The 21623-nt window shown below is 36.0% G+C and overlaps 1 protein-coding gene across 1 annotated transcript in view; it reads left to right on the forward strand.

Moving 5' to 3' along the window:
• Positions 1-21623, forward strand: part of ENTHD1 (ENTH domain containing 1) — a 93794-nt gene that overhangs the window by 12270 nt on the left and 59901 nt on the right. Inside the window, exon 2 of the mRNA XM_010983551.3 lies at positions 4328-4570. Within this exon, the coding sequence (XP_010981853.1) occupies positions 4328-4570 (243 nt within the window). The remainder of the gene's footprint in view (positions 1-4327; positions 4571-21623) is intronic.

The raw sequence follows: 21623 nt of genomic DNA on the forward strand, positions 1-21623 counted from the left end.
GAACAGATATGCTGTTTGGGATTCTTCTGCTGTTCCTCTCCACTCTACCCCATCCCCACCTGAAGGCATTGTGGAGGGTCGATTGGAAAGGAGACATCTGATAAGTAAATAATTTAGAACACCACAGGCCTGAACTAAGGGGAATGGAGAGGAGAGAATGGAATTAGATATTTAGTAGGTACAATCAATAGACATGAATGACTGAGTTTGGGGAGGTGAATGTTCATATTTCTGGCTTAGAATGGAAGAAAAACTCACTAAGAAAGGAACGTAAGAAGAAAAGTAGATTTTGGTAGGTCAATGAGTCAAGAATGGAGAGAGGAGTATTGAGATGTTTTATAACAACCGTTTGAAGCCTAGTACATGTTTTATTTGTTTTTTTAAGTCTGGTATGTGTCTTTCTTGCTGGGGCGCCCAGTGTCTTTGAATTTACCATATTTCCAAATCTCTTTACATGATGTTCAGTTGTAAATTTATATAGATCCCTCTCCTTCATTGAGGAAATTTTTCCTCAGCATATTAACAAACATTTCTTAAGCATCTCTAAAGCAAACAAGTACAGTTCTGGCCTTCATGGGTGTTACACTCTAATGGAGGAAAAAGACATTTATCACATAGGCAGATACTGTGGGAATCCTATGAAAGGCAAGGTAAGTGCTCTGAGAGTGTGTGAAAGCGAGGTCCTAATGTATGTGCAGGGCGAGACGGGAAGCAGGCTGTTATCTCAGCAGAAGGCTTTCCTGAAACAGTGAAATCCGGGCTGTTCCCTCTGCCAGGCGCTCTCTGCCTGTATGTCTGCACAGCTGGCTTCTTCATGCTGCCTAAGACTCAGCTGCTATGTTACTTCTGCGGTAAGACTTTCCTTGACTGCACCCTAAACTGATGTTTAGCATGTCCCTCCTCTTTATTTCCTTTAGAGCATTAATTTTTACCTAAAATTATCTTCTTTAATGACCTTGTCTCTTTTTTCCTCACCTGTGCCCCTGCTACTTAGAACATTTCCTGAAATGTAAGTGTTTAAGAAATGATGAAATGACTTTGTAAGTTAGTATCTTTGGGAATTGGTTGCATAGTTGATCTAGTGATTTGTATGTCCTTGTCCTTTGCCTTGAGTTTGGGCAGATTACTCAGGTTAGCTTTTTACTTGTTCATTTTTCTATCCTGTTGATCCTCCCCTCCCTCTCCTGTGTCTTTCTAGGGGTTGCCAGTGGTAGCATCAGCCCTCTGGCCATAGTGATGGGTATGTGACTTTCAAGCTGGGCCAATCAGAGTCATTCTTCTGGATTTTTTAAATTTGAATAAATGAAGAGGGAGATTTCTTAGGTGGCAGAGTGTGAGGTATGAATCTGGAGCTGTCTGTGGTCATATCCACATCCAAATGGAAGAAGTCAACTTACAAGAGGAGAAAATAAAGGCATTACACAGAGGGAAGCAGGGAGGGGCAAGGAGAGTCCTGGCAGTTTTCCAGTCTCTGCTTTGTTTGTATCTGAGGCCCAGTTGCAACCACTGGCTTTCTCATGGCCAGTTCACATTGAGTTTCTGTCACTTAAAACCAAAAGATTCCCAATTAAATAGTATATAACTTAATTTTATTTTAACCTTCACCTCAACTAGCAGGCTTTTCATCTTGATGTGTTTTATATAATATCTTTGGATATTGATCTGTTGCATAGTTTAATTTCTTATTTCAGAGCGTCTGTTTTCTCCTTCCCTCTCTCTGTGTCCCTCTCACCCTTCCCAACCCCTTTCCCCATCCCTCCTTTTTTCAAACACGAAGAAACTGCTGCCTGAGTTTATTCTGTTATCAGTACTATTCTACTTCAGTGCTATGCACTTACTCTCTTCTTTTCAGAAATGTATAGGCAGAAGTGAGTAGTTGCCATCTTATTACTATTATTATTTATCACATCCTTCAAGCAAGTTTATTGGGTTCTTGGACTTCTTTACTTTCAATTTTGATGCTTTAGAACAACCAGGTTCCTACTCTCCAGTATCTCAAGGATGGTGGGGAGGTAACCAGGGCAGTGGGCAGCCTTGAGTGGGAAGTTCATTTCTGGGTGATTCCTTCCCTATTTTCTGTAAACTGCTGTGGCCTGACCTTCCTGACACCGCAGACTGCTACCTCGGGGAGGAGCCCTGATGCTTCAGGGAGAAGTCCTTCATCCCTGTGGCTGGCTTTCTGCTTGATGTGCCTGCTAGTCCCTTTGAACTGTTGCTGCTGTCCTCAAATCCCACAAACCCATGCAGACTCCAAGTAGAGTAGTCCATATCTCTCCCATAATTTCTAGTTCTAACCTTTTCTAATTAGGTATGTTGCAAGAAATTATTTCAGGCCAAGCAACTTTCTCAGGCAGTTAAGTTGTAAATTGGCAATCAGTATTTTTCACCCGTCTGGCTTGATTTGCTCTATGTCAAGGAGAAAATTGAGACTTTTTGGTAATTTGCTCCTTTATTGATTCATCCACTCAGTAAGTATTTATTGAGCATTTACTATGTGCTAATCACTCTTCTAGACACTGAAGAGTCTCTGCCCTCATAGATCTTGTATTCTAGGTGAGGAAGCAAATAATAAATAAGAAAACAGATAACCATATAATATAATATTAGGTAGTGATCAATGCCAAGTTGAAAAATAAAGCAGGATGAGGGAATAGAGAGTGCTGAGGGTGGGCTCTTTTAGAGAGGGTGGGCAGAAGGAGAGCTTCTCTGAGGAGATGACATCTGAGTAAATACCTGAATGAATCAGGGGTCTAGCCATGCAAAGAGTCCCTGGCAGAAACAACAGCCAGCATATAGCTCTAAGGAGATAAATAGTGTGGTGAGATTGGAGAATAAAGGCAGCCAGGGTGGCTGGAGTAGACGGAGGGAGGGAGAAAGTGGAAAGAGATGAATTTGTGAAGCTGAGAATGGGAAAACAAGTTTTTCACTTCCCTCCTCCAGATCAAGCTATGTTACTTATCTGGGGAAGTAGTGTCTGGCTTGTTGTCCCCAAGGATTGACAGTCACAGCAGGCTTCTATCATGCAACACTGAGTGGTAACCCTAAACACCGTTGGATTTTTTGGTTAAAGACTGTAAGCTAATTAGAGGAAATTAAGGATATTGAGAATCATGCAGTTTGCAGCGGTTAGCAAAGAAGTTTGGAAGGAAGAAACAACTAAGAAGTGAGATTATATAAAATAATCTTGGGAAAGATGACACCTTGAGTAAAGGTTTCTGACACTGTGCATATCACTCCTTAATGAAATGACCAGCAGTTAAAGATCATTGTTGGCCCCTGTCATCTAAATATACCCTGAATTTGACTATTTCTCATAACTTCCAATAGTGGTAAATTATAGTTAGAAACATTAACACTAATTCATCATACTTGGAGCTCACAATGAGCATAGTAGTGGATGTTTAGGGACTGTTCAGTTTACTTCTGGAAGAAGGCTTGGGAAGACATGAGATGTTAATATGGGTTGGTCCCAAGATATGGAGAAGTAAGTGTTTCCTTTATAATTTCTCATGGAGATGGCTGAGAACAGTACTAGTAATACCATATATTTCAATGAGTGTACTTTTTTATATCTGTGAATTAAATTGAACAGATAGACGATTTTCAGGTAGGAGACTCATGCTCAGACGACCACCTAACTGGCTCAGAGTCACCCAGATGGTTAAGGGCAGCAGCACTGTTAGAATTCTGGTCTTAGTCTGTCCTCTGGTACTGTATTAATGGCCTCACGTTATTTTGGTAAGATGTTTTGTCAAAGAAAACCCAGTTGCCCTCCCCTCTCTTGTTCTACCTAATTGTATTTCTCTAAGGAAGCAGATATAAACAATGGATGCCTGCCCATCCATCACCCATCATCCATCCATCTTTGTCTTTCTCTATCTGCTACTCTCTTCTATATGCATATATAATGGTTTATTTTCCTTATGCTTTACAAATTTGAATGATACTATGCAATTACTTTAACTCTTTAGCCATATGTCATTGTCATACATCTAGGTCAGTACATCTGGATCTGATTCATTCCTTTGTATGCCTATATTGTTTGATTTATTGCAGAATATGTATTACTTTCAAAGGAAAATCCAATAGCATACTTAAGGTGAAAAATGTAATGCCAATATATGATACAATTTCATCATATATTTCTTCTTAAAGCATAAGAAAAGGAATAGTTATGGAAAATTCTAATGACACAGGTTTTTCTATGTTTGCTAGAGGTTTTTTCGCTTTGCTTACATTTTCATTTTTCCCTAATTTTCCTTAAAATAAAACTAATGGTAGCCTTAATTAATATTTTCTTTTTTAAGCAAATTAATGTATTTTTCAGGTTATTATATCCGGGAAAAGTCTAAGCAAGTCATAACATTGCTGATGGATGAACAGTTGCTGCATAGAGAGAGGGAAGTAGCATGTCGGACTAGATGGCGTACCTCCTACTCTGTGACCTTTCCTAAAGGATTACCTGGTGCGGGTAACTCACCAACAGCATGTGCTTCTGCCCCCACATCAGAAATTCCTGCTTCAGAGAAGAAGTGTAAGCTTCTTAAGGTTGCAAGGCTACATAATAAAAGTGCGTATAATGGGCTTTGGACTAAAATGCAATAGGTATTATTTAAGAACAACTAAAAATTATAAAACATTAGGTTTATGTATTGAAGTATTAATACTGTATTAGTACTACTATTATTATATTAGATATCACACTATAGAGAACAAAGATGAAGAATACCATTCAGTAGAAAATTTTATGACTATTTTCTGAATGCAGTTATCTGGGATTCAAATAAGGTGTTTTTGAGCTTTGAAGGTATTACACTAGTGACTACCCTATTTGACATCATGATTCAGTTTTAAGATGTTCATCATACTGGAGAGTGAAGGAGAACTGTTTTCTGAGGCTAGGGGTCTGGGTGTGTGTGCATTTGCACTATCTGATCCTCCAAATCAAGAAATTGACATTTTTAAAAATGAGCCTCAAAATTCTGAAACTCTTCTAGGACAATACCTTGTGTTATATAACCCTTTCCTTTGCCTAGAACTTTAAACCTGGACTACTGAACTTAAAGAAAAGGCATTTATTTATAACGTTATAATAGAAATCAGCAGGAAAATACAGTTAGCGTTTCTACTGAATTTATTAAAACATAAAGGAATGTCATTTTGCTCTGACTTCTTTAGTACAAACCTTGTTGATAAATTGTGTGTAAGGAATGGACAGTTTGAGGAAACAAAAACATTAGTGAAATGTGACTTAGGTAACTATCCCGTGAAAGGAGCTGAACTTTGTGCCGCATGTGAGGGGCAGAGTAGGAGGAACAGAGAGTTAGAAGCATTTTCAGAGACTTGCCTCCTGGCTTTATTGTGTAACTCTGTTAAGTAAGATCTTGAAAGAGATATTCTAAATGTCAGTAAAGTTTGGAAATTTAAAAATGCTGATAGTAATGCCAACACAAACCAATCCTGCTAAAAATCATTAATGTACTACTCTGACTCAGTTGAGAGATCTCAGATGTTCACTCAATTTGTATTTGTGTGGATAGGGGTGATGGAAAGACAGTAAAAGGTGGGCATTGCAATTATAATAGTAAATACCAACCAAATGCTTCTAGAAGTAGTGGAACCTCTTTCTTTAGGGTACCCAGTACTTTTAAACAAATCTTCAAAAGAGACAGACATATTCTGAAGATTTTCTTAGAGAAGCCTTAAATTCAAACTGATGCTAAAAATAAGTAACGGAGTAAAATAACTCATTATGACTCACCTAGAGTTTCTTCACCCCTTTTGCTACTTCTGTTACCTTTCTTTTTCTTCCACCATTGCTTTTCCTCTTCTTTTCTTTCATTATAAACGTATTTACTAACTTTATAATTTGAAATTTGGCTATCTAGCAGAAATTTGGAGTTACAGCAGTGAATAAAACAAAGTCCCTTTCATCATGAAGCAAATATTCTAGTGACAGAGATAGATTGTTAAATACACATAAACAAAATAGATATAAAATATTATGTCAGATAATGTCAAGTCCTGTAAAGGAAGGGAAAGTGGTGACAGGACAGAGAGTGACAGGGATGGCTTTATTTTAGGTCAAGTAGTGACGGAAGGCCTTTTGGAGGAGGCTGATATTTAAACAGAGACTTAAATGAAGTAAGGGAACAATCCAGGTCTGTCGGGGGTGTTCTGGCAGAGGGACCAGCAGGCGCAGTGCTCTGAAACTGGAACCGGCTTGGTGTAACCAACCATGGCTTAGGAAATGTGTCCCTGCATTGCTGCAGAACTAGCTCAATGCTGAGCCATTTTTATGGTTCATATGAGAAAATCTAGTTTATTGCTTTTTAGTCACTGCTTTTTTTTAAGCCCAAAATGATGCTTCCCAGATTTATGACACTTCTTATTCACTAGACTAAGCTCTGAATGACTTTTGAATATTTAAAAAAATCAATCTACCTGCAAATGAAGTTTTAGTACAGTTAACTTTTTTCCATACCACAAATGTGTATTGAATACGTACTTACTATATGCCAGACACTGCTCTAGGCCTGGTAAGCAAATTGGGTTTATTTCTGCTCTCACAGAGGTTGTATCTAGTGATGGACTTTCAGTCTGTTTCAAAACACTATGTTCAAAAAGAGTTTTGGTGAATGATGACATCACTGAAGTGAATCTGTAGTAAGAGTACTAAAGTGAATAGTGAACATTTGGATATAAAAGCTGTAGTAAATTTGTTAAAAATCTGTTACATTATTTAAAAATCCCATTTACCCATCACTGTATATAGTACACATACACAGTAGTTGTATAGATGTGTTTGTGTTCGAAAAAGAGAAATTGGATTAAGTAAGCTTAGCAATATTAACCATATCTATTTAGGTATTTGAATCTGAAACTATTTTAAAGGAAAAAAGAAAACTTACAATTTGGTTGGGTGGGGAGAAGATAAGAAAATTTATTAGGGGTTGTTATTAATGGGACAGGACAAGTAGCAAATGAAAACTTGGAGATGGGTGGATCAGTCAAAATTAGGTGTGCCCACAAGTGATAGTATTAGGGCCGCAAAACTGTTAGTAGTGTAAAAATAATAGAAATTTCTCTCTTCTAAAAATAATCCAGAACCAGGTATTATTGGACTGATGTGGCTCTCCATGATGTCAGGGCTCTTTCTGTCTTGTTGCACCACTAAACTCAGCATGTAAGTTCCACTTTATGGTCCAATATGGCTGCTTGATTCCAGCCGTCACATCTGCCTTCTAGCCAATAGGAAGGAGGAAGGGTTGAAAATATGAATGCCTTTTCCCTTTAAGGACATTTATGGAAGTTGCCTGTAACATTTTGGTTTATATACTGTTGTTTAGCACTTAGTTACATGGACATTCCTAGCTTCAAGAGAGGCTGAGAAATGTAGTCTTTATACTAGACAGGCATATGTCCAGATGAAAGAGAATCTATCATTAAGGAAGAAGGAGAGACTAAATATAGGGGACAACAATAGTCCTACCATACTGGGAAAGAATACAAGAAGTGAATTAATCATGGTAATACATGGTTGTCAGTTTAAATGGAATAGAGAATATAAATTCTAATATGTAGAAAAATGTGGGCAGATAGTTAAGAGTACTCAGCACAATTTATAAAAGGACATAATGAACAGTATTTGGAAATGTCAATTTGATACGACTAGCAACTAGGAACCATTGTAGGCCTTGGAGAACAGAAGGGATGTTTAGCTTAGTCACAGAACTTAGCTTTCTTATTACTGAAAACAGCTGTTGGTGGAAGATAATTCTTACTACTTTGTGTAGAAATGAAGGATATACAAATTGGAGGGAAGCTTTATAAGAGATAGTTGTTTCAATCCAGGCATCCAGGACCTGCTCTAGGGTTATTGAAATGAAGGAAAGATAATGTTTAAAGATAGAATAGAGAGAGGAAATGGAGTGAGTCGATATATTGGAGAAAAAAGAGAGAAATTGAAAATGACTCTTACAATTGAGTTAGAAAAAAAAGGAGGCAAGTAATGGTATCATACAGGTAAATTTCCATCAGAAGGAATTTAAAGACGCTTCTAAATTATTTAGTTATAATGAGATGTAAAACTGAATGCTTTGCTAGGAATCTGATTCCCAGGCTTTAAGATCTAGAGCTGAAACAGCTGTGTGTCACTCTTTGCGGTGAATTAGCAAGGGGAAAAGGTACTCTAGAGAAGGTGTTATACACACATCACTACTTCTACTCCTTTTTTCCTATTCCTGGATGCTTTCCCCAAGTTTTAATTCTGGTAGATAGCTTGGATAGTTTTCATTTAGCTGATTTTGTTGTTTGAAGGCAGAGATGAGCTGAAGGATGATTGCTGCTTGATGGCAAGACAGAAAACTATATAAAGCACAGTGATAACTCAGCTTCTCTGAGCTATAAGCATCAAAGTTAGGTCCCTTCCTTGGAGGTAATCATTATAAAAACCGTCACCATAGACGTTGCTTACAACTAGACCAGCGAAGCATTACCTCGTTGATCATCCAGTCTTCCATGAAGAGCTCTTCAGTGGTATTATTCTTTGCAGAAGAACTTTACCTGTATTAGAGAAGGATTACTCTGGTCTGTATTAAATGTAATGCAACTCTACATCACGGAAATATTTCCCTAAAAATTGTATATAATTCCCATTGGGCCAAAAGTTAAACTTCAAAGTAGTTGTCATACTTTTATGAGCAAAAACACCAATGTTGGTATTACGTCCCACAATGAACTTTGTACGGACAGAGAGGCGATGTGGAGGCAGACCTGGGTGCCTTATCACATACAGTCTCAGTGGCAGGACTTATGGTACAAGTGGTGGTTGCCACTAAAACATTTACCTTGATGAATGTCAAGCAGTGATTTTTTAAAAATTAGAAAATAAACAAGTGTACAAAAGAGAAAATAACAATAACTTATATTTCTACCACCCTAGGTCTACCATTATTAACATCTTAGAATATTTTCTTCTAGTCTGCTTATTTTTCTTCTTTTGTTTTTGTTTCAGAAAAATCACTCTATTCTTGTAGAGCAAAAATACAGGCCCATTGTAATTAATCACTTCCAATCCCATCACTCAAAAGTAGTCATAATTAATATCAAATTAACATGAATTCTAGGCACCTTTTATCCATCCATTTATATATGTATAAAGATGAATAACTAGAGAGAAAATGTTATTATAAAAATGTTATTGTACTCGATGTTATATTTTACTAAAAATATTTCAAGTCTACTTCTGGCAATAACAGTTACTAGGAGCTCCAAGAAACCCGTTTATTGCACAATAACCAAGACTGGAAACGATACACTCACTATTTGAGACATTTCTGGCTTCACTAGAGTATGGGAAGTCTCCAAGGATCTCCCCCTCCAAACATTTGAATTAATTATTAAATGAAATAAACAAAATAAGAACAGGACATATGAGCTCAGGTAAAAGTGACTTCAAGTTGGTGCCTGTGGGACACTGCAGGTGATTGTAGTGGTTGAGTTGCTTAAGGGCAGTTATTAGTAGGTAAGAAAATGAGTTTTGGGGCTGCCTTGAGAATTGGGAAGGAAAGTATGAGGTTACTGTGCTGAACCCAGACACTCAAGAAGGGGCTGAAGTGATTCCAGGTAGTTCTCTCTGCAAGAAGAAAACCTTCTCAATTCACAGGTTAGGTCCACAGGATTCCCATCAATTAAAGTCAAGACAATGAGCTCACAGTCCATGCACCAAACACAGGAGAAAGTAGTTAGTAAAGAACATATTCAGTCCCCACAGATTGTAGACATTAGAAAGGTTGGATGCACAATGTACAAGAGCTATGTTTTTAAATATTTAAATAAATAAAGGATATAATCACAGTGTTGATAATGGAGGAGGTTGTGTGTGGGGCAGAAGGCTTACGGGAGATTTCTGTACCTCCCTCTCCATTTTGTTATAAAACTAAAATAGCTTGAAAAAAAAAGAGTCTTAAAAAAATACACACAAGCACAACTGTCAAAGCCAGATTTGCCCTTCTCTAAATTAATGCAATTATTCAAATGTCAGTTATGTCTGTCATAGCCTAGGCCCTTAGGCTGAATCAAACTCTTAAAAATTAAGATGGCTTTACTTTAAAAAAAAGATTATTAGGAATGAGTATATGAATTTGAAAATGAGAACTTACAGAAATGAGAAATACCGTTGAAATAAAAAAATTTAGTGAGCTAGAAGCTATGTCCAATGTAAGTGGAATATATGGAAGCAATGTTTAGACATAGAGGATACATTTATAGAGGAATGACAGTTACCATGCCAGTATACGCAAGGTCTTCTCGTCAGCTACAGTGGAGGCCAGATGACTGTGATACAATATTTTCACAGTGCAGAGAGAAAACAATAGCCTGTAATTGTGTACCCAGCAAAACTGTCATTCAAGGATGAGGGTGAAATCATCACTCACCGATAAATACAAAAACTGAAGAATTTACCACCATAAAACCAATAATTAAAGGGTATACTTCAAAAAGAAGGAACATTATTCCAGAAGAGTGGTCAGAGATGGGAGAAGGAATGATTAACAAATAGTTAACATGTATATAAAATAAAAGAAACACATTCTGTGTAAAACAGTATTGTCTAACTTTTGAGTTTTAAAAAAAGACAACTAGAAGAGTGGGTAGCCGTGGGATGTAAGTCAGGAGTGGGTCTGCAGATTTATAGTGTTCTAAGGTCCTTGTATTTTTTGAGAGAATAAGGGTATTATCTGACTCTAAATTTTTAAAAGGTAAATGTGCATGATAAATTTTCAAGGGTAAATGCTAAAAGAAGAGAAGTAGACTGCATAAATTCCAAAGTAGCAAGAAAAAATGGAATGAAAATTTTTAAAATTTTATAAAGGGCAAGAAGCATAGATAAAGTGGGACAAATGGAAATAAAAAAGTAAAATGGTAGAAACAAATCCAAATATATTAATAATCACAAATATCAGTGAGTTAAAAATTCATCTGTTAAAAGGCAGAGATTATCAAATTGGGGAAGAAGAAATCCAGATGTATGCTGCAAGCAGGAGTTCACATAAAGGTTAAAGCAAGTGGGTGGAAAAAGATAAACCAGGCATATACTAACTAAAGAAAGCTAGTGTAGCTATATTAGTACCATAGAAAGTAGAATTTAAAGCCAAGAGCATTATTAAGGAGGATGATAAAAGGTTTAATTCCCCAGGAAGACATAATATTTCTAAATGTGAATTTAACCAATACAATAAATTCAAAGTACATAAAGCAAAACTTGGTAGAATTACAGGAAGATATCGAAACATCTTCCATTATAGTAAATGATTTAAAATTTTTCTCTCAATTGATAATTCAACTAAATAAAACATTATTTAAAATATGGATTTTATAATTGATTATATGTATTATAAAGAAAATCTTAACATTTCAAAGAATTTGTATCACACAGACCACATTTCTAGCAAAAATGCAATTTAGTTTGAGTTTTTAAAATGTAAATTTAAAATTTCTGTACATTTGAATGTGGAAGTATTTTGTTTAGAATCGGGTAGAAGAAAAGGTTCCCATTCTCTTTCCATTCAGTTTTATACTAGAGATTCTAGCCATGACAATAAAACAAGTAAGAGAAATAAAAAACATATGTATTGAAATGGAATAAATAAATTTATTTGCAGATGAAAGGATTTTCATATAGAAAACATGAAAAAGTCTACAGACATATTAGAAATAATAAGAGGTTTAGTAAGATGACTGGCTGTAAATATATTGTTTATTGAAATACTAAAAAATGTAAATATGGTTGTCTCAAAATTGCATGAATTTAGTGGAGGGTTTTTCAAGCTTGATACTATTGACGTTTTAAGCCAGATGATTCTTTGTGGTTGGGGCTGTTCTGTGCAGGGGAGGGTGTTCAGCGTTATTTCTGAGCTCTGCCCACTAGATGCTGTTAGCACACATCTCTTCCTTTTGTGAGAGCCAAAAGTGTCTGCAGACATTGTCAGATGCCCGCTGCGGGCCAAAATTGCCCCCAGTTGAGAATCACTGATTCAGTGCAATTACAATCAAAATCCCACAAGAATTTTTAAAGTTGAATTTGATGGGCTGATTCCAAAGCTTATCTGAAAGAATCAAAAGGTCAGGCATATCCTAAAACATTCCTGTAAAGAATAAAGTGGGGGGCTTGCCTTTTTAGATGGCAAGAATAAAGCAATAGTAATCATGGCAGCATGGTATTGACGCAGGGCCAATGGAACAAACTACAGAGCCCTGAAAACACAACTGTGCCGCTGTGTTACCTTAGTGTATGACAGAGGTGGCATGTCACATTGGTGGGGGAGAATGAACTGCTTAATAAGTAATACCAGGGCAATTATTTAATCATATTGAAAAAAATGGAATTAGGTCTCTACCTCATATCATGCACAAAAACAAATCCTAGAGGAATTAAGGACTTAAAAGTGAAAAAAACAAAAATTCAAAATGTTTAGAAAAGAATTTAGGAGAGTATCTTCTTCACATTGGGATAAGGAAGAATTTCTTATAATAAAAAAGTACAAACTATTTTAAAACATATTTATAAATTTGACTATTGTGATAGGCAGAAGTGTGTGAATAAACCTCAGTGACCCTGGACTCTGCTCTATCTTCTGAGTCCTTTATACAAGGTCCTGCTCATTCTGTCAGGTTGGGAAATGTACCTTGTTCCAATCAGGTGGGGAGATACCCTCACCTTCAGATCATTCACCCAATTCAGTGTGAACATATGGCTTTCACTTTCATTACTGTCAGCATCTTTTTAAAAAAATTAAAGTATAGTTGATTTACAGTGTTGTGTTAGTTATTCCTTTTCAAATTCTTTCCATTATAGTTTATTACAAGATATTAAATATGGTTCTCTGTGCTATACACTAGGACCTTATTGTTTATCTATTGCACACATAGTAGTTTGTATTGGCCTATCCCAAACTCCTAATTTATCCTTTCCCCTCCTTTCCCCTTTGGAAACCATAAGTTTGTTTTCAATGTCAGTGAGTCTTTTTCTGTTTTGTAAATAAGTTCATTTGTATATCTTTTTAGATTCCACATGTAAGTGATATCATATGATATTTGTCTTTGTCTGACTTCACTCAATGTAATAATCTCTAGCTCCACCCATGTTGCTTCAAATGGCATTATTTCATTCTTTTAATAGCTGAGTAGTATTCCATTTTATACATATACATCACATCTTCTTTATCCAGTCATCTGTCAATGGACATTTAGGTTGCTGCCATGTCTTGGTTATTGTAAATAATGTTCTGTGAACATTGGGGTGCATGTATCTTTTCAAATTAGAGTTTTTGTCTTTTCTGGATGCATGCCCAGGGGTGGGATTAGTGGATCATATGGTAACTCTATTTTTAGTTTTTTAAAGAACCTCCATACTATTTTCCATAGTGTCTGCACCAATTTACATTCCCCAAAATAGTTGAAGGTGTTTATTACTATTATTTGTAGACTTTTTGATGATGACCATTCTGACCAGTGTGAGGTGATACCTCATTGTAGTTTTGATTTAATTTCTCTAATAACTAGCGATGTTGAGCATCTTTTCATGTGCCTGTTGGTCATTTGTATGTCTTCTTTGGAGGAATGTCTGTTTAGGTCTTCTGCCCACTTTTTGATTGGGTGGGGTTTTTTTTGTTATTGAGCTATTTGAGCTATTTGTGTATTTTTGAAATTAAGCCCTTGTCAGTTGCATTGTTTGCAAATGTCTTCTTGTAGACTGTAGGTTGTCTTTTCATTTTGTTATGGTTTCCTTTGCTGTGCAAAAGCTTTTAAGTTGATTAGGTCCCATTTGTTTATTTTTTGTTAGCATCTTTTTTTACTAACTCTGTTATACCTATTTTTTTTTTCTTTAGCTGTTTCCACCTCTTCTCAGTCATAAGGAGGGCAAAAAAGCACTGTCCATTCAGTTCCCCCTTTTTCCAGACATGAGGATATTGATGAGAAACCTCAAAATCTCGTCAACTCGCCAATAACACCTTTGGAAGAGAAGGAATGTCCTAGATTTTGTTTCTTTTCTTGCCCACTGGTTATTTTTGTGTGTTTTTTCCCCCTTTTAAAATTACTTTTAATTACACCTATTTCCATGTCAGATTGCGTTGTAAAAGTTTTTGATTAGTTCTGACCTTTTAAAAAAAAATATCATGAAGTATTTGGCGATGGAAATTCTGTGTTGCAGTTTCACTCTGCTCTCTAAACCAGGAGTCAGCAACTGGAGATTTAGACCTGCTTTCGTGGTGACTGTTTAGTTCTTCCTGTGCCTATAGCTGAGCATTTAACATAGTTTGTGGGTTTTCCTGTTTGCCATTATTATTAAGTAGTATCATATTTTATGTGCTATTGTTAGCAAAATGCTGAGATAAAATTGTCTCAACTCCCTTTTGTTGTTGTTGTTGTTGTTGTTGTTTCTTTTTGGGAGGGGTAATTAATTTTATTTATTTATTTTTAATGGAGGTACTGCAGAATGAACCCAGGGCCTCGTGCCTGCAGAGCACAGTGCCACTGAGCTTATACCCTCCCTCACCACCTCAACTTCTTTTTTTTTTTAACATTTTTTATTGATTTATAATCATTTTACAATGTTGTGTCAAATTCCAGTGTTCAGCACAATTTCTCAGTCATTCATGGACATATACACACTCATTGTCACATTTTTTTCTCTGTGAGTTATCATAACATTTTGTGTATATTTCCCTGTGCTATACAGTATAATCTTGTTTATCTATTCTACAATTTTGAAATCCCAGTCTGTCCCTTCCCACCCTCCACCCCTGGTAACCACAAGTCTGTATTCTCTGTCTGTGAGTCTATTTCTGTCCTGTATTTACGCTTTGTTTTTGTTTGTTTGTTTGTTTTTGTTTTTGTTTTTTAGATTCCACATATGAGCGATCTCATATGGTATTTTTCTTTCTCTTTCTGGCTTACTTCACTTAGAATGACATTGTCCAGGAGCATCCATGTTGCTGCAAATGGCGTTATGTTGTCGTTTTTTATGGCTGAGTAGTATTCCATTGTATAAATATACCACAGCTTCTTTATCCAGTCATCTGTTGATGGACATTTAGACTGTTTCCATGTTTTGGCTATTGTAAATAGTGCTGCTATGAACATTGGGGTGCAGGTGTCATCCTGAAGTAGATTTCCTTCTGGATACAAGCCCAGGAGTGGGATTCCTGGGTCATATGGTAAGTCTATTCCTAGTCTTTTGAGGAATCTCCATCCTGTTTTCCATAGTGGCTGCACCAAACTGCATTCCCACCAGCATTGTAGGAGGGTTCCCCTTTCTCCACAGCCTCTCCAGCATTTGTCATTTGTGGATTTTTGAATGACGGCCATTCTGACTGGTGTGAGGTGATACCTCATTGTAGTTTTGATTTGCATTTCTCTGATAATTAGTGATATTGAGCATTTTTTCATGTGCCTATTGATCATTTGTATGTCTTCCTTGGAGAATTGCTTGTTTAGGTCTTCTGCCCATTTTTGGATTGGGTTGTTTATTTTTTTCTTATTGAGTCGTATGAGCTGCTTATATATTCTGGAGATCAAGCCTTTGTCGGTTTCCTTTGCAAAAATTTTCTCCCATTCCGTAGGTTTTCTTCTTGTTTTACTTCTGGTTTCCTTTGCTGTGCAGAAGCTTGTAAGTTTCATTAGGTCCCATTTGTTTATTCTTGCTTTTATTTCTTCTAGGAGAAAATTTTTGAAATGTGTGTCAGATAATGTTTTGCCTATGTTTTCCTCTAGGAGGTTTATTGTATCTTGTCTTATGTTTAAGTCTTTAATCCATTTTGAGTTGATTTTTGTATATGGTGTAAGGGAGTGTTCTAGCTTCATTGTTTTACATGCTGCTGTCCAGTTTTCCCAACACCATTTGCTGAAGAGACTGTCTTTATTCCATTGTATATTCTTGCCTCCTTTGTCGAAGATGAGTTGACCAAAAGTTTGTGGGTTCATTTCTGGGCTCTCCATTGGTCTATATGTCTGTTTTGGTACCAATACCATGCTGTCTTGATGACTGTAGCTCTATAGTATTGTCTGAAGTCTGGAAGAGTTATTCCTCCAGCCTCTTTCTTTCTCTTCAGTAATGCTTTGGCAATTCTAGGTCTTTGATGGTTCCATATAAATTTTATTATGATTTGTTCTAGTTCTGTGAAATATGTCCTGGGTAATTTGATAGGGACTGCATTAAATCTGTAGATTGCCTTAGGCAGTGTGACCATTTTAACAATATTGATTCTTCCAATCCAAGAGCATGGAATATCTTTCCATTTTTTAAAGTCTTCTTTAATTTCCTTCATCAATGGTTTATAGTTTTCTGTGTATAATTCTTTCACCTCCTTGGTTAGATTTATTCCCAGATATTTTATTACTTTGGGTGCTATTTTAAAGGGGATTGTTTCTTTACTTTCTTTTTCTGTTGATTCATCGTTAGTGTAAAGAAATGCAACTGATTTTTGAACATTAATTTTGTAACCTGCTACCTTGCTGAGTTCTTCAATCAGCTCTAGTAGCTTTTGTGTGGACCTTTTAGGGTTTTCTATATATAGTAACATGTCATCAGCATATAGTGACACTTTTAGCTCTTCTTTTCCAATTTGGATCCCTTTTATTTCTTTCTCTTGCCTGACTGCTGTGGCTAGGACTTCTAGGACTATGTTGAATAGGAGTGGTGATAGTGGGCATCCTTGTCTTGTCCCAGATTTTAGTGGGAAGCTTTTGAGTTTTTCACCGTTGAGTACTATGCTGGCTATAGGTTTGTCATATATAGCTTTTATTATGTTGAGATATGTTCCCTCTATACGCACTTTGGCGAGAGTTTTTATCATAAATGGGTGTTGAATCAACTTCTTTTTTAAGATCTCCAGAAACAGAAGTTTGCTTTTTCTCGCTTTTCCTTATCTACTTATTTCAAATTCAGTTTTAAACATCTGCTTAAACATCTCTGCTTTCTTATTCTTTATCCTTTTCATGTTTTCATTTTTTAAAAAAAACATACTTTTCCCCACTAATGTCGAAATATACCTTTCAGAAAAGATTTACCGCACTCACATTCTGTCTCCTGTCCCTCTGAAGCATTTGTCATGAATAAACAGGAGCAGAGAAACAACAGAGAAGCATTCTGGTGGTGTCTGTAGTAGATACTGTGGTGTTTCCAGATTCCTGCTTCAAGGTAAATGCGCTTACTCCCTCGGCTGCTGGGAGAGTTGGTGCCTGAGGGGTCTCAGCTAAGTCCTTCTCTTCAGATTTCCAACATTTGAAGAAAGCCTCTTTGCCTAAGGTCACACCCCCTCCCTAAGAGAACCTGCTGTCAGTGACTTGTGGATGTAGGCCAGTCCCCTTGCTTCAAGGTAGGACAACTGTGAAGAGCCATTCCAGCCCCAAAGCTCCCAGTAGGATTGGCCAAGACCTCTGTTGCAAACACATTACGACTCAGTTTCTCCCTTGGCCCCGGCCTGCCGCCCTCTTTAGTCATGGATACTTCTGAGAGCACTCCCTAATGAGTCTCCCTCACACAAATCTGAGTCTCGGAGTCTGTTTCCTGGGGAATCCAACCTACAGCAATGGCTTTGCCTCAAGATTTAAGATATAGGACAACTATATGTATGTAAATGAAGAAAGAATGATAAAGCAAATGGGACAAAATGTTAGCAGTTGGTGGATCTGGATGAAAAGTATATGTGAATTCTCTGTACTAGTCTTGCAACTTTTCTGTAAGTTTGCTCCAAGAAAGTGAAATTGTTAAGGTTCCAAACTCATGATTCTGCAAAAGCTGAGTATAAATTTAATCACTATGAGATGTTTAAATCTTATCAATTCTTCATTAGCCCACTGAATATTTTCTATAATTGATACATTTATTTTTAAAATTAATTTTGTTATGTAAATGACTTAGTTTACTTAAATTGCACCTGTAAGGACACTGTCAATATGTAGCAGCAGTGTCTATTAGATGCTAAATAATAAACAGAACAACTTGAGAATTTAAGAAGCATTTCAATTCCAAAATGTGCGGTTGCACTGTTAATATCTGATAGTTTGAATGTCAGTTTGATATCTCATCTGAGAAATATCACAGGGTTTGCCAGTTCTGCTTTGTGGTATTATCTGAGTGGTACAGGCTCACTGAGATCTATAGCTTCTCTCTAGATAGTTTTTACAAAATACCATCTTGGTATCTAAGCACTCATCTTCGAATGACTCAGTAGCATCATTTCCTGCAGCATCTTCACTTTTTCCTTTGAGGTTTCTCATTCACATGCTGGTCCTCCTTGGCTGTGACTTCACAGTCTCATTTGATAAATAGCTTGTGATATGCAAGGGGCTTCATTTCCACTAAGGAACTAGATGTGTGATGTGTTTTCTCCCCCTCTGCTTGCTTGTGAAAATCTAGAAAGAAATATTGTGTAATCACCTTAATTTAATTAAGCACACTTCACTTACAGTGTTGTGCTTGATACTAAAAAATTTTTTTCTAAATGAATTTCCATAGACTCAGTATATTCTAACTGCCTTCCTTCTTGCCCATAAGATTATTTAATATATCCTTGTAACATTTTAGCTATTCTGGGCTAAAATGCATCTCCAGGTATATAAGATATTTTTTCTTTCACAATTCTTACTATTCTTCAGTCTTCTTCACACTTGACTTCAAAATTGACTTCCTGAAATTTTTATCAGTCTACTTCTGTGATGTCTAAAACCTAAGTCTATTTCATTTCAAGGATAATTTGTTGCTGAGTGCTCAAAGAGTGAAAATATAGTTCCTGATGAAATCTCTTGAAAGTACATAGATGATCTAAGCCTCGAATTGCTGCTGTTTGCCAATATTAATTATACAATCTCCAAGTCCAAAATAAGCTCATTTTAATTATTCATTTTCATGTGAAGTTATAAGAAAATGAAAAGTTAGAGCCATAAATGCAAAGTTCTTATTCTTTCTTCAGTGTCTTTGGTGTATACCATTCTTACTCCTTTTACCCATGTGGTTCTTTCTGCTTGGAATAATTTCTCCCTCTATGTTTGTCAGGATCCTAGCCATCCTTCAAAGCCTTGTTCAAATTTTACTTCCTATTTGAGGCTCTTTCTGATTACTCTGGTGCTCATGGATTTTTCTTCCTTTTAGAATGTCTATTTCTAAAGTTAGTCATTTAAAGAAAGTTTGGCCTGCGATTGATCTCCTCGGATTGCTTCCTGTAAGACAAGTCTGTGTGTTAAGACTTATCTCATTAGTTAGGCTATAAACTTTTTGAAGACAAGGACTGAGCTATTTTTCTTGAATAACCCATAAAATGATTTTGAAAAATTATGTACCTCCTTACACATTTTTTGGTTGACATGTGAAATTTTGTCTTAAGTATAAGTAAGTGCAAAGGATATAATTAAAAATATCATCATTAAAGACAAAAGAAAACAACTGTTACATGAGTCCTTTAAGAGTATCTACAGGAATCTAAATACTATTGTGATTGATACCTATAAGCGTGCTTTAGAAAGATAAACATGGCCTTCTTTAATTGTTGGAAATTTTATACCATTCCCTTTTCTCCTTGAGGTCATATTTCTTTTTCACATCCCTCACAGAATTTTATCCTAATAGAAAGTATTTTTATGCTTGTAAGTCTCCTCTACATCAAATATGTATGTAAATTGAAATTATTTTTCTAAATTGTCTGTGACCAGAGGTTTTAAGTGGTAAAATATTCCCTCTAGATTGACTTACATTACAATTATTTTTTAGTGCACAATTGATCAAAGCCACATAAATGTATTATAAATGTTTATAAACACTTATTAAACATAAAAAATACAATTTTATTGGAAAGATACATTTTTATGAGAACTGCTTATTTTACCCACATATGAATATTACTTATTTCTTGAAATAAGGGGGTTCAGCATAAACTGTTTCTGTTTTATATTTTTATAGATGTAAATGCTGAGAAGACTTGTTCACGTAAAGTTGTGGGTGGAAATAGATGTTTTATTATAACAATGTCAATCAATTCTATGAATTCCTTCCAAGTAATATGCCAAAATTATATAGTGATTTATTGTTAAAATGTTTTTCATTTCTTGTAACTATTAACTTGGTTAGGTCTTTCTTCACTGTTGTTGAAAGCAAATTATTGGAAGCACTCTACTTAGAAGATTTGTTTAACAGTCATTAGGAGTAATTTACTTTCTCAATTTCTGGGAATAATACCAAAATAACTTTACTAAAATTTATACCCAATATACTCAGAATGTGTGTGAAAAATATGAATAGTACTTGCAATATACCTGTAAATACAATATTTTTTTGAGAAAATGATTTTATTGTGTCATATGCTTCACTTTTAAAAAATTTTTTTAATTTTTAAAATTTTTTATTGATTTATAATCATTTTACAATGTTGTGTCAAATTCCAGTGTAGAGCACAATTTTTCAGTCATACGTGAACATATATATATTCATTGAGACATTTTTTTCTCTGTGAGCTACCATAAGATCTTGTGTATATTTCCCTGTGCTATACAGTATAATCTTGTTTATCTATTCTACAATTTTGAAATCCCGTCTATCCCTTCCCACCCTCCACCCCCTTGGCAACCACAAGTTTGTATTCTATGTCTATGAGTCTATTTCTGTTTTGTATTTATGCTTTGTTTTTGTTGTTTTTGTTTTTCGGGTTTTTTTTAGATTCCACATATAAGCGATCTCATACGGTATTTTTCTCTTTCTGGCTTATTTCACTTAGAATGACATTCTCCAGGTGCATCCATGTTGCTGCAAATGGCATTATGTTGTCGGTTTTTATGGCTGAGTAGTATTCCATTGTATAAATATACCACAGCTTCTTTATCCAGTCATCTGTTGATGGACATTTAGGCTGTTTCCATGTCTTGGCTATAGTAAATAGTGCTGCTATGAACATTGGGGCGCAGGTGTCATCCTGAAGTAGGGTTCCTTCTGGATATATGCCCAGGAGTGGGATTCCTGGGTCATATGGTAAGTCTATTCCTAGTCTTTTGAGGAATCTCCATCCTGTTTTCCACAGTGGTTGCACCAAACTGCATTCCCACCAGCATTGTAGGAGGGTTCCCCTTTCTCCACAGCCTCTCCAGCATTTGTCATTTGTGGACTTTTTAATGATGGCCATTCTGACAGGTATGAGGTGATACCTCATTGTAGTTTTGATTTGCATTTCTCTGATAATTAGTGATATTGAGCATTTTTTCATGTGCCTATTGATCATTTGTAGGTCTTCCTTGGAGAATTGCTTGTCATATGCTTTAGATGTATTTTCATCAACTCTTCAGAACTGCAGATTTGGTTTATTCAATTTTTGGAAAATATTTGCCATATTTACCTAGTTGTCAGAGCCAGCCCTCATTGTCAAAACAACCAGCTGAATCATATTTAAACTTTCTTTCAGAAAACATCTTACTTTATTTATTCAAATATACGTGTAAGCAGATATCACTCTGGTTGCATTCACACTTCTGAATTCTTTCCTTAAGATAAATTTCTAAGGGATGGAGCCTTGCCCTGTTTGTTGCATTGGTGAAATAAGGTGCCCTTGCCTCCGATGCTTTCTTTGCTCTTCTCT

The sequence above is a fragment of the Camelus dromedarius genome, chromosome 11, assembly GCF_036321535.1.
Source record: "Camelus dromedarius isolate mCamDro1 chromosome 11, mCamDro1.pat, whole genome shotgun sequence".
NCBI lineage: Eukaryota > Metazoa > Chordata > Mammalia > Artiodactyla > Camelidae > Camelus > Camelus dromedarius.